The sequence below is a fragment of the Musa acuminata genome, chromosome BXJ3-6 (assembly GCF_036884655.1).
Source record: "Musa acuminata AAA Group cultivar baxijiao chromosome BXJ3-6, Cavendish_Baxijiao_AAA, whole genome shotgun sequence".
In the NCBI taxonomy this organism is placed as follows: Eukaryota; Viridiplantae; Streptophyta; class Magnoliopsida; order Zingiberales; family Musaceae; genus Musa; species Musa acuminata.
This window is the reverse complement of record NC_088354.1, coordinates 40,193,304-40,206,915: the sequence shown is the minus strand read 5'-3', so window position 1 is coordinate 40,206,915 and position 13,612 is coordinate 40,193,304. Positions and strand designations below refer to the sequence as shown.

General features: G+C 39.6%; 1 protein-coding gene and 1 long non-coding RNA gene across 5 annotated transcripts; both read right to left on the bottom strand.

Annotated features, from left to right (window-relative positions):
- Positions 1 to 1,163: 1,163 nt before the first annotated feature.
- On the bottom strand, positions 1,164 to 3,265 carry LOC135639998 (transcription factor NIGTH1-like). Its single transcript, XM_065154068.1, has 5 exons — positions 2,945 to 3,265; positions 2,608 to 2,831; positions 2,138 to 2,522; positions 1,849 to 1,925; positions 1,164 to 1,760 (listed from the first exon to the last, which is right to left on the bottom strand). The coding sequence occupies exons 1-5, from the start codon at positions 3,222 to 3,224 to the stop codon at positions 1,515 to 1,517; spliced, it is 1,212 nt and encodes a 403-aa protein (XP_065010140.1). The 5' UTR covers positions 3,225 to 3,265; the 3' UTR covers positions 1,164 to 1,514.
- Positions 3,266 to 8,498: 5,233 nt separating this feature from the next.
- LOC135639602 (uncharacterized) lies at positions 8,499 to 13,585 on the bottom strand. Of its 4 annotated transcripts, none has more exons than XR_010496992.1 (6): positions 13,071 to 13,585; positions 10,888 to 10,934; positions 10,671 to 10,745; positions 9,756 to 9,919; positions 8,999 to 9,435; positions 8,499 to 8,878 (listed from the first exon to the last, which is right to left on the bottom strand). It is a non-coding gene; the product is annotated as an uncharacterized LOC135639602 (long non-coding RNA). The 4 variants fall into 4 exon arrangements; XR_010496991.1 differs by having other exon boundaries at positions 8,499 to 8,857; positions 13,071 to 13,584; XR_010496993.1 differs by having other exon boundaries at positions 8,499 to 8,857; positions 8,999 to 9,401; positions 13,071 to 13,584.
- Positions 13,586 to 13,612: the final 27 nt, after the last annotated feature.

The window sequence follows — 13,612 nt, the reverse complement described above, 5'->3', positions numbered from 1 at the left end:
TTGATGGCTATATATAACATTGCAATGATGAAGGATAATTAGATGGAGACATTGTCTCCTAAGAGAGTCTCTTTAGTCTTGTTCTTGTGAAGAGACCTCCATGAACTTTTACATGACCACAGACACTAATGGCCAGTTGAAGAATTGGCATCTTTCAACATCTAATCCAATAGGAATACCACTATGTTGTGGAATAACAGAGCTGTATCAGATGGCAGTTCTTGCGAACCAAAGAATCTGTCATGTTCGATCTCCCGCAATCAATCATATCGTGGATTTAGTTGATTTTGCCTAAATCATGCAATCGTCTACCCTTGAGTTCTTGCGAACGCATTGGCAGACTATCATCGTTGGTCTTTTAAGGTGCAAACATCGAAATGGCAGAAGCAAGATAGAACAAAGCATTGCAAATTGGGCAACTTCACAGGTTCAGAGTAACTGAGAGAAGGATGGAATCTGCAGGTTATGCATTTGGGTCTTAATCTCTCCTTTGTACAAACCTCTTTAGACACTGAGGAAGACAGCATCTCTCAGAAATAGAGCAGTGGGGGGAAGAGTCTCAGAAGGCAGCTGGGGACATCATGTGAAATAGCAATGGCATGCTACTAGCAAGCAGTGAGTAGAATCCATGAGAGGATGCACTCTGTCAGTCAAGCAGATGCATGATGAAATGATCCTCGATGCCACAACTGGCCCTACTGTGCCTGAAATGATTCTTGATGCTTTGGCTTTATCTCATGCCCAAATGCAGTGGAATGTCTCTTCTGTGCTGCTCACAGAAATGCTGGATGTAGAAAACCTTGAGATCAGAAGCAACAGAAAGCTCTGATGGATGGCAGCAATATGTTCTACTTGGAAGAGAGAAGCTAAATTGCTGGTGCTGACAGACCAAGGCTGCTTTGCAGCACACAAAGAAGATGTGGCAGACAAAGGACTGGCCTGAAGGCATCACCTGAAGCCATATGAATTCATTGAGAGTGAGCACTGAGTGTTGCAGGATGATTTGAACTATATGTTTTCGGTTAATCACAAGAAAAATCTGGCTTCATGAAGAGACAAAAAAGGATTGATATGGAACTATTAGCTCAGCAGCAGATGCAATTAACAGCTACACCTTTTCTCCTGCCTCATCTTCCATGAAGATTACCAAATAGCAGCAGACAAAGTTTTGGCAATGCTTCAAGATCCAATCTTGTCGAAAACCAGCAGACCGATATTATGGGGACTAAAACTTACAGGAAAATTGAGATACTAATAATGTAGGAAAACCTGCTTAAAATCTCATATGAGGAGCACTCGAGAGTCTTCTCTAACCAGCAAAAGCTACTATTGACTCTGCTCCAATCCGATCAGATCTTGCCATGTACTGTATCCACAAAACTCTCCACATCTCTATACATGGGAAGTACTATGTCAGTCTCTTCACAATGCTCCTAAAAGCCTCTCTTTCATATTATTCTTCTCCGATCTCACAAGCTGCTTTCTTGTTTACTGAGTCCAGCAGCAAATTCTCCTCATCTCCAGTTGTGGCACTCTGACTTCCCACCTTCTTCCTCACAGCTATCTCCAGCGGTCGGAGAGATGGCTCGGCGGGCATCGGCCAACTGAAGAGGGCTCTGAGGAGAGCCAGACTGGGAAACACTCTTCTGTGGTGGTGCGGTGTGGTTCTCAGGAGGAACCCACAAGCCTCCCAAAACCACAACCGGTCGGCTAGCAGGAGGTGAAGCATTAGGCATCTTTCGAGTGTGCAATCGGTATTTCTGTAATGGAGATCGAGAACACCATGTCAGTGCAGACCAAACAGGAGTAGACCGATGGAAATTGAGAGTTAGAAAGCCATGAAGCCACCTGCAGATGGCTCTTCACTTCATCGTTGGTGAGACCATCCACCTTCATCAGTTCTCTGATCTGCTTTGGAGTTGCCACTGCATAAAGAAAAAGGTTTATCGAGATAGAATTCTCACTACATAGTATTTGGAACAGATTAAGTGATCGATTTCAGATATCCGCTTCCATTTTCCCCTCTCTACCTACGACAAAATCCATTGTGGAACGAAAAAATTGGATGTTTTTCCCTTCCGTTGAATCATCGAATCCAATTCTACGTATTTGAGATACGAGAAGAAGCCAATCTGACCTTGAGCGCCACCGAGCTGCTGGAGAGCGAATACGAACCGGCGGTGTAGCTCTGGAGACCAGCACCGCCTCGCCTTCCTCTGTTGCTGGAGCTGCAAGCTAAGGTGGGCACCTGCCGTCGACGGCGGCGCTCGACCAACGCACTTAGAGACCGAGCCGCTGCCAGGATGGTTCCCAGCGACGACAGAAACGGGGAAAGAGGCGCTCCCGACGGCAGGTGAACGCAAGGAGAGATCGGACAGCACCGCCGTGGGAGTCACCTCCTGCTTTGAGCTCATCACAAGCGCCGCCATGCCCTTAAATGGCACAAACGTGTCGGCGCCACTCTTGGATTCTAAGCACAAGTTCTCCTCCTCCTCCTCCTGGCCATCTGGTCCTCCATCTCTCTGCCACAAAGGAGGAGAAACATGGAAATATGAGAAAGATGCTTCGCAATCCAAGAAAATAACGTACAAAATTCCGCCTTTGTACCTCATCCGCCACGCTCTGGTCATCATCGTTCCTGTTGTCGTCGCTAGAATAATCGCTCCACAGCTGAGCGGAGCTCATCCATTTCTTCTTATCCTTGCAGTCGACTTCCAGCTTCGCCCCACCCTCCTCTTCGCACCTACTCCTGATGGGCATTAGCTCTTGGAAGACATGCACGAATCTATCGCCCCGGCACCTCTCAAGCTCCTTCTTCAACCCTTCGATCACTAAAACCCAAGGAAAAATTCGCATAATTAACATAAAAATTCGATTTTTTTTACCATAAAAATTGGAAAAAAAATCCCCAAATTTGAAAAAAAAAAAAAAAAAAAATCTCCACCGTCGGTGAGGAGAAGCATGCAGAGGGGGAGCTCGCGCTTAAAGGCCTCGATCTTTCTCCGCTCCTCCTCCAAGCTCCTCACGGAGTTCTCCAACTTCGCGACCCCACCATCGCTGCTCTGAACCGCCGCCGCCGCCTCTTTTAGAAAGCCACCGACGGTCCTCATGGCGCAGAGCTTAAAGTCCAAACCGAACTCCGCCGCCGCAGATCCCATCTCCAGCTCCACCAGCTCCCTCCCGATCTCTCGCGCCGTTGCAGATGAGAAGGGGGGCACGTCCATTTTATACGTACGACACGCAGGAGGGAGGAGGAGAGGACGAGGAGAGGGAGAGCGGTCCGGTTCAATTGAACCGGCGACGTGAGAAGGAAGGCGGGGGGCAAAAACGACCGAAAACAAGTGTCGGGCTCGAGTCGTCACGTGTGAAACGCGTTCTCTCGAGAACCGACACCGATACCCAAGTGGCGATTCCGCTTCTTGACGCGGCGGTTCGACTCGCCGAGTTAGACTCTTTCCAACTATTTTGGCCCCTTTTTTTTGTCACTTTTTAACGGTATATTTTATTCATTTCATTTTTCTTCAATGACTCCTCTTCAATTAATTATAATATAAATTTCCAAGTGTTACGCGAGTGATTTCAACTCCAATTCCGCATTGGAAAACTAAAACCATGGGCTAAATCCACACAATTAAGTGCAATGGAAAGTATCACATATATATATATATATATATATATATATATATATATGTATATATATATATATATATGTATATATATATATATATATATATGTATATATATATATATATATGTATATATATATATATGTATATATATATATATATGTATATATATATATATATATGTATATATATATATATATATGTATATATATATATATATGTATATATATATATATGTATATATATATATATGTATATATATGTATATATATATATATATGTATATATATATATGTATATGTATATATATATATATATGTATATATATATGTATATGTATATATATATATGTATATATATATACATATATATATATATGTATATGTATATATATATATATATATATGTATATGTATATATATATACATATACATATATACATATATATATCTATACATATATATATACATATACATATACATACATATACATATATATAAATAAATAAATAATATATATATATATATATATATATATATATATATATATATATATATATATATATATATATATATATATATATATATATATATATATATGTTTGATGTCATGAATTATTGCACATAAACCTTGAAATATTATGGACTATATAGTTGAACTAAGTAGATAAAAGGATGATGATAACTTTAAAGAACATACTATCAGATGCTAGACATTATTAGTGAGTAGAACATTAACAATAAAATTTAGTAAAATAAATTTTATTAGAACATTATTAGTTCTTAGCCACAATATATGTTTGACAACAATAATAATTTTTAGAGCAAAACAATATTCATGTGTGATATTGTTTTTGTTTTTCTTTTATTGTTTGTGTGAAGGACAAAAGGCTATGAGTTCCGCTTCAACCAAAAGGTGCCATGTACATATTTGTACTAGTAGTAAAATGAGGGTGTGTGGTCCTTGGAAGGGACCTCTCTTCCATTGGAAGAGGTGGAAGAAACCCACCCTTAATCTCCTCCCATGGTGTCTTCGATTGACTTGAACGTTTTTATTATTATTTTCTTGCCTCTCTCCTTCATGCTCTCTCTACCTTTAGTAGTAGACTGTAGTCAACCTCGACAAAAGCCAAGTGATGCATGTGGTGTTCTCATGCACATCGATGGTAGAAAACGAAAGGCTTTGAGATTGGACCACCATTTTTAGGTTTGCATGTGAGCACAACATCTTTTATCTGACCTACATAAGATAGATAGGTTGGACCCAAAACCTAGACGAGCAAGAGAAGGTGGACACTGTGCACTCGCTATGCTGGCCAAGAACAACTAAAAACTCTCCTCTCCTCTCCTCCATTTCCATGGCTTTAGTGTGTGTGTGTTGGAGGAACAAGTGGGTGGTGGAGCAGTTCTCAGGACCGTCATCATGTTGCTACTTCCATGAACGTTCAACTTTTGAGCGAAAAGGAAACATAGTGTGAGTGACCCTACTACTGTTGTTGTTTTGACTCATTAAAAGTCCTTGGTGTTATGATCAAGTTTATACCTCGGTTTCCAGTTTCACCTTTTGGAAAGTTGGCTCAAAGAAGCTCTCACTACTTCCACCTTACAAGTATTTTTATCCCTTATTGAGTTATAGATATATATATATATAGTATAATTTTAATTTCCCCATAAATTATACTCTTCAATATATTTTTCTTTTATCAATTATAATTTTTAGTTATTTTTTTCTTTTTTTTCCTTTATCTTGCAGGATTTTAGCTTTTGGAAAAAGATGTATATTTAGGAAAAACGGGGGGGGGAGGGGAAGGAATAAAGCACGAGTGGGTGGGTGGGGTCAGCCGCGTGGTGGAGGATGACGCGGCCCACTCGACTCGGTTCGCCGCGTTGGGGAGCGGCATCGCGCGGCGAGGCCACCGCGTCGCTGCCGACTGAGACCGCGAGTCGAGCCACGATAGTACGACGGCTCTCTCAACGCCCGCCGGCACCGTACGTACCCATGCCGTGACTCAAGTCGGGTCACGAGAAGTACCAGCACGGAATCGTGCTTCGGAGCGGAGAAAGGGTCCGATCGTAACACGCGCCCATGACTCCTTTATTCTATTACTCGGGACCCCGCGAATTGGAACCCCGGGATTCTCTCACGGACCTTTTTGCCGGACCCACCGTGGCTGAGGTCGTTGCTGCGTCCTCTGTTCCCCATTTGGGTGATATATATATATATTTTTTTATCCTACCGTGAAACAGTTCATCGGTGATTAGAGTCTACGTACACGTGTCGAAACATCCTCCTCTCACAAGCCTGACTGTGGACCCCACAGGTGAGACTAACGTGAGCTCACCCGCATGCCACGTATGATGAAAATTTTGATGGGATAAAAAGCTTCGGCCACGAAACATAATAACCCACCGACAGGAAAAAAAAAATTCATTCCTTAACTATCACTAAAATATTCAGATAAATAAATAAAAAATGTAAATGAATAAAGCAGACAAAGATTGCTCGACATACAGATAGGTAGTCACAAGTATTAATTACAATGGGATCTCAATCTTGCCTTGGACTGATTCTTTCAAATAGGATCAACATGAGATTAGCTTCAAGTGCCTGTGACCAGCAAATGTCAACCACGTTCAGCTCATGAGAATCCAATTAGAATCCAAAATATTATAAATCAGATAATTGTCCGTTCAAAAAATTCAGCTGACCACACATTTTGTTTCAAGTGGATAACATTGTTAATGACCCTAACAAGTAACAACAACCAAGGCTAGAGAAGGAAGAATGGAGATAATATTTTCTAGCCTCCATTATTTGGGTGTATTAGGCTAATAGGGTGGACAGTAGTAGCAAACTAATTCTTCTACTTAAACATACGATTGTGGTGACTAAATAGAGATCTGTGTAAAAGATTATTTATCTAACACAACCAAGTGGCATTTTCTTTTCCCAAGCATTTTTATTGGTTGTTGTGAGGTCAACTTTGGAGCATCATGATGTGACAAGGAAATGGGAGGAATCCTTTCTGCTAGTCTCCTCATCTACAGAATATGGATAATTAAAGGGAAAGGTTGATGTCATTCCATCAATTGCCCGGGGTTCTTTGTTCTGGTTCCCCTCATCCAAAGAAGAATATTAAAGCTGTCCAAGAAGATAAGGACATGATTAAAGGAGGTTGTCTTGTTGAAGATGTCATGGTTGGCTTCCCACTAAGAGGGAATCCTACAGCATTATGGACATCCTAATCATCTCTCAGACCATTAGATTCTAAGGCAAGCAAGGGAGAGTTAGATGTGGGTTAAGGAATCTGACCATCCCACCATGCCAGCTTAAAGGAAAAAGGGACTCTGTCCACAAACTACTGTCAGTATTCTCAGGGAGATTCCATGATAATTGAGTCTTAGAAAAAAAAGTCTATCCCTGGCTTGCTAGATTATGATTACTATATATATATATATATATATATATATATATATATATATATATATATATATATATATATATATATTAATGGAGGCAGAGATGGGATCTAGTAATCCTTAAAAAACTGGATGTATATTATGAAACTGATACCTCCACTTGTGCGAAATGGCCTCTGCTGGTTATAGAGTGCAATCATTCCCAAACAACTTTACCATTAGCTTTTATTGACAGGCTTTTGAAGTGGGAGTAGCAGTAGCTGGTCACCAGGGCATGCTACTATTACTCCAAAAGCTTAAAAGCTGAAGGATTTACATACATATGTCTTGCAGGGACCATGGAATCAATTGCACAACAAGAATCCAAATCTGTCATCAGATATATCCAAACCCTCACTTTCTCCAGTGGATTAAGTGTTCTACTTTCATTCTGAAGTGAGGAATGTAATCACAGAAGATGAACCCCTCAGTCATATTTTACAAAATCTTCATCAGTGTCTTCCTATATAATATGCTGATGAAGCTCTTTATTTTGAAGGAAGAGGCACTGATTCAGGATACTACTGAGATATTAATTCAAAGGAAACTTGTTAAAAGAAGAAGAGGGATCCAGGATACTGACCATCCAATCAAAGCACACAGAACAAAGAAGCCCTCCTGAGTAATTTTAACCTAGAAATCTATCTATGCAAGGAACTTTCAAATCTCGGGTTAGGTTCTTCTTGGATCCACAAAAAGGGTAGCTGTAAATGGAGAGACTACTTTAATCACTCATCCTATGTTATCCTGTCTGCAAAATTTAACCAAAGAAAGAAGAACACGAAGACAAGTTTAGAAACATGGTCGATCCACCTCTTTCATGTTGATAAACATGTTGAGTGTGCCCTGCCATGCTCAATATCACTTTCCTCCATGGTCAACGTCACTCTTGGTCATGGACCTCATGACCATTCATGGCTTGTAGCCACAGGCCTATTAGTGCTGCGCATATATCTATCATCCACTGTTCAACACCTTTCTCTATGAATAGTACTCAGCACTAGATACCACTTTCTACCAAGTCATCAGTAAATCGAAGGCCTTTTCCTATGTCATTCATCAAATAAACTTAGTCTTCAACAAAATGTAGAAGTTCCATATCAAAAATCTAATCTACATGATTTTTGACACATACAAATCATCCTTTTAGCAAATTTACTAATGAAACCACCCCAAGAAACTGTCTCATTATTACTTCATTGGTTTAACAACTGTATGCAAGTTGAGTGATCCCAAGGCTCTGAGAAGAATGTTAATAAGCATGCATTAACATAATGAAAGAATAAATCATTCTTTCCACTTAAAATTCATGGAAACACAAAAAGATATAACATCTTTATAACATACCCTAGCAGTGAATAGAAGTAAAAAACAGATCCCAGCCAATAGCACTATCCAATTCTTCTTCACAAGGAGAATCAAACTTTCAGCCTAATAACAGTTTCCAGTTGGTAATTAATTTTCCATGTTAGAAACAAGTAGATTAATAAAATAAACCTGTATAGACCAGAAACTCATGGTAGAGGACCGAGGAAAAAGAAGAGAATATCATTCTTAAATAAACCATACAAGCATATATATCAAAAGACAAGCTATATGACAGTGGAGTTACTGTATGACTTTCACCTTTGACTTCTGAAGCACTGTTTGGCTTTTGGAGAAAGCAAGGCACAATCAATTGTGTGATAACCCAGAGACAACGTTATCCACAGTGCACATCTCCACTGACTTCTGTCCCTTGTGGTTTCCAGAATCTTCCCATCCTCCACCCACCTGTACATGATCATCAAACACCTGCGATATGTTTTTTGTTCTAAAATCATTGAGCTTTTTTAATCCTAATGTTTCCCAAGTTTTTCTTTTTTATTCCATCGTGGTGATAACGAGTATATAAAGATCTATCAAATTACTTACATGTCACCATCTTAAATTGATGAGATTTGACAGCGAGTTTCCGTCCCTTTTGTGCCATGGAATTCACATGGTGCAATGGCTCAGCAGCAGCAGCTTCAACACCCCTTATCAACCGTCCATGGTCATGCTAATTGCACCCAACCAAATTAGCATTCATGTCCTTTCACTGGCTGTGTGGCTCAACTTACCCATCTTGATCGAGACATGGTTTGGTGTTTTCCTCTCGGAAGAAGTGGTGGGCTTCACCAGGACAAAGACGAGGAAAACTTATTGAACCTTGTTTGAGGGTCTCTAATAACTCCTCCATCTCAATCAACCACTCCGATGGATTCCATTCAGGACCCACTTCACGTGGAACGGAATCTGCATGCTCCCTTCTCTGTCAAATCCTAGCATCATCGATCTGGAAGAATCAGATAAATGAAACATCAAGATCTCTGGTTGATTTCGAATTAAGGTCAGGTCCAAAAGATGCATTTCATGGTCGGAACTATCATGTCAACATGAACAAATGGACCGAACGCAGCAAGAATCTAAAGCTAAGATCTATAGGAAAATGTGAAAAAGATCTAAATCATGTATGTCTCAAATGCCTTTGAACCACTGCCCATTATTTAAAGAGAGATATTGGACTGGACTATCGAAAGATTCTGTAAAAAGGTGGCATGAGATTGTGGTGGTTGGTTACCACATTCTCATATGTTTGTAGTAATTGGCATCAAGTTTAATCAACTTCTTGAAGGTTTGATGAGGATACATGTCAGGATCAAACGCGGAGCTGGAAATCCACATGCTGCTGCATTTACGTGGTTTAGCTGGATGTTTGAAGAGGAGGCACAGATTTTGTGAGCCCAAAGAATGACCAGCATTTTATATTAAGGTAGTGATGAGGTCCCTCATCATCCCCTTTATTTCCTGATTCTGCAAGTTAAGAGGACAGCCAACAACATATTTAACAGATAATACAGGTGCAAAAACTCATATTTTCTAGATAATGTAAGAATTATATCGGTGTTAAAATTTAACAAAGTCCAGAACCATGAGTACGAATACCAGCCAGATTTGAGATCATAGTGTATAAAAGAAAAGAGAGAAGCATATTATCTGTCCATAAAGTGTTATTTATAATGCATGCAAATCCATTCAAGTAACCACATCATCAATTCCTCCCTCAGCTAAAAATACATTCTATGATTTTTTTACATTGTTTTTGCCTATTAAGAACAACCACAAAGATCCTTACAACCTGTGATATTCAATCTAATCAAGTAGTTTCTAGCAGACATCAAGCAGAAATTCAATCTAGACGAACCTTAAATCAGGTCATAACGGGTCATTCTTTTTCCTTTTTTTTTTTCTTTTCTTTTTTGAGAAGAATGTTGCAAATACAAGAAAAGATATCCACAAGCAGCAGGAAGAGCAGACAAATTGTCAAGGAATCATCGGCTAAATTGTCAAGAAAGACATGTCGAGTTATTCCATAGCATTTAACATCCAATGAAAAGAAGCAGGAAAGCAGACAAAAACATGGAGAGAACTCAGATCCACAACAACAATTTCATCACAAACAAATCATCCAAGACTTTGAATTAGAACATCTGCACCATACATCAACTGAACAATTGCACCTCTACCAGCAAGGAGGGGCTTGAAAAAATTTTCATCAACTCACCTCTAAACAAATGGCTTCCCTGTTGCTTATATGAGAGCTATTACTTCTTTGAGTTGATGTATCCTCGCATATTCCCTATCAATGGCAGAAAAATAGAGGCAACATTTAGAAATGAAATTGCCAACTACAACAGGTTAGTTTCTTGGAAGCTATTAAATGAAGTTGGACCAGAACTTTTACACATCACTAAAGCAATCACAAAATGGCACAAATAAACCTTGTGGACTCTTTGCACGAACTTGAACTCCAAAAGGAACTTGGATCCTACACTACCAAGGAGAGAACTGGAGTAAGGAGATCAATATATATTTAGATAAATGTAATGAAACAATTTTAATTTTTAGATGCAATACCTTAACATAACTAGTACAAGAAGGTAATCAAACATAACTGTATCTGCTAGAGAGAGAAAAAGCTACATTCATTGTATTTTTTCATAAAAATATTGTCTTGCTTGCATACTGATATTGCTGAGGTTTAACCTCACGTTCCTGGCATCTTCAGGCATATTTCAAAACATTAAATCATTGTCGATTAGAATGATATTTAACCAAATGGTCCTAGGGTTGATGGAGTGAAACAGTTTGTTTTCTTTGGATGAACTATGGGAGGTTACTCTTGAAGGAATGAGACTCTCAGGCTATTGTTTGACATAGAATTCCAAATGGATTATTGGGGTTTCAAGGCTAATGTTTTTGTTCATCATCTCTCAGACATTCATCTTGGGAAAGACAAACAATGCCCTTCTTTCTAAGAAGAGTGAATTTTAAATAAACACCACTATCATCAGATTAACTTGATTTACATTAATCGCTCCTAAAATCTTTGTTAGCAATCTCAACTTTTTATTCTAATTTAATAAATCAATCACAATCACAAGCCTAATTTGCAAAATCTTTTACAATGTAAATACAGAGTTTTTCTTTAAGATTTTGGAACTTCATGGATTTATGATAAAAGCTTGAATGGGTCAGATCTCTAATGACTACTAGCAAATTGTTTGTTCGCCCTAGTGACAATCCAAGAAAATGGATATATTATTGTTGCTGGCACAGATATGGTGATCCCTGTCATCAGATCTCTCCACCCCTTTTATGGATTTACTCCAAACCTGTCTGCAATTAAATTGATGAAATAAGGTGTTTAAGGTCTAGGTATTGATAAGTTTCATATAAAATTTAAGCTAATTCCCCAGACTTTCAATTATGATATTGGATTCAAAATAAACTTTTCTTGACCAAGTCTTCCGGATGTTCACATGTTTGCCAGTATGTGTTTAATTATCTTCCCCACATAAATGTATATGGATTACCAATGAGTAACAAGACCTCTTCATAAAGACTATATGGATATTATTGCCCAGAATCATACTTTGCTAGCTTCTCACGTTGCAAGATCGTTATAATTTTTCGGTGATCAGACAAGGTGTTACAAGAACATAGATAGTAAGAAAAAAATGACAACAGCATAATATGCCAGATTTACGTGCTAAAAACAATTGGACAGTTCTATAAGTGAGTACATGGAATTTGACATTGAACTAATGATTTTGATATAAGATCCAAAATCTTAATAAAAATTAGGATCACAATTGGTCAGATCAGATTTGTCAAATATACATTGTATTAAAAATAATTGAAAATTGCAAAGTAAAAGAATAAAAATAAAACAAAAATAAGAAGAATTTTTTAGAATCATAAAGTCAGCTAAGATTCGATTAGATCCTAATTGATTCATTCACAATCAGCTGATCCAGACCAGTCAATGGAATTGGTGATGCCACATACTAGTAAAGGCATAACTTAAGCTAATTCAATCCAATAATCCATGTCTCTTGCTGAAGTCTTAGATAGATTAGGCTTTTTTAAATTAGATGTTAATCGATGCAATGCTCCAAAGATGGTGACTACTGACAGTGGGAGACATCTAAGTGCAGGTTGTAGGCTGCAGGTTGCCAATACACACAGCTCATTCCTATATTTTCCATAAAGGATATGATGACAATGGTCAAGAATGCCGCAAGTTGAATTCGAAGCTAGTTCAAAAGCAACCTCAAGCTTTCCAGGCTTTAGCAATATTCTTATTGCACACTGTTATCAACAAAACATGGTCAGTTTCACGCATTAAGAAGACACTTACCCAAGAATTACATTGGAATTACACCATATCCAATGTTTCTCCTCTATAGGGGAATTCGGCAATCACTATTTAATAATAAGCATAGAAATTTCCACCAGGCCCTCTCATCATACTCGTTTACCAAGAAAAGATGCAATTTCTAAGCATCATCCTCTGTGCCGGATGCTGTTTCCAATCCCTAATTAACCGTGATCGGACAAATTTGCTTCATCAAAACGTAATATAGCGAAGAAAAGGAGGAGGAGAGTAGAAAGTTCTCACCGTTCATTCCGCTGCTCCCACCAGCACTCCGCCCATCCTCCTCGCGCTCCTGGAAGCCCTACTCGCCGGAAACGTCCTCATCGTCCGCGGTCGCCCCGGCACCTCTCACCCTTTCTTGATACGTCTGGTAACTGAATCAAGCTCGACCCGATCTCAGCTCGATCAAGTCCGCTCGAGTCCAAAACGGCAGGTGGGACCCACACTCGTGGCACGTACAACCACTCGTGAACAGATCAAAACGGCTTCTTCCCGAGCAATAAAACCTTGCCGTTTCCAGCGCAAACCACGGCGGCGACGACGACGACGACAGCGTCTTGAGGGATCAAAGGAAGAAGAGGTCGCGGCACGGACCGATCACCGTGACAGGGAGAGAGAGAGAGAGAGAGGTCGGCGGGGGGGTCCCGGCGTGGGTCCCGCGGAGAAGGTCATGCCCCACGCTGCCCACCTCCGCTTCTCCTTGCTTCGTGCCGGAAAGTGCAATGAGTACATGCGTCCACGAAGGTTCCAGTCTCCGTAAAGCCCAAGGAAGCGTTGCATGATCA

Coding starts and splice junctions, on each gene's coding strand:
- LOC135639998 (XM_065154068.1), bottom strand. CDS start 3,224: ATGGACGTGCCCCCCTTCTCATCTGCAACGGCGCGAGAGATCGGGAGG. Junction 2,523..2,607: donor ACCAGAGCGTGGCGGATGAG/GTACAAAGGCGG, acceptor CCTTTGTGGCAG/AGAGATGGAGGACCAGATGG. Junction 1,761..1,848: donor AAGTGAAGAGCCATCTGCAG/GTGGCTTCATGG, acceptor TCTCCATTACAG/AAATACCGATTGCACACTCG.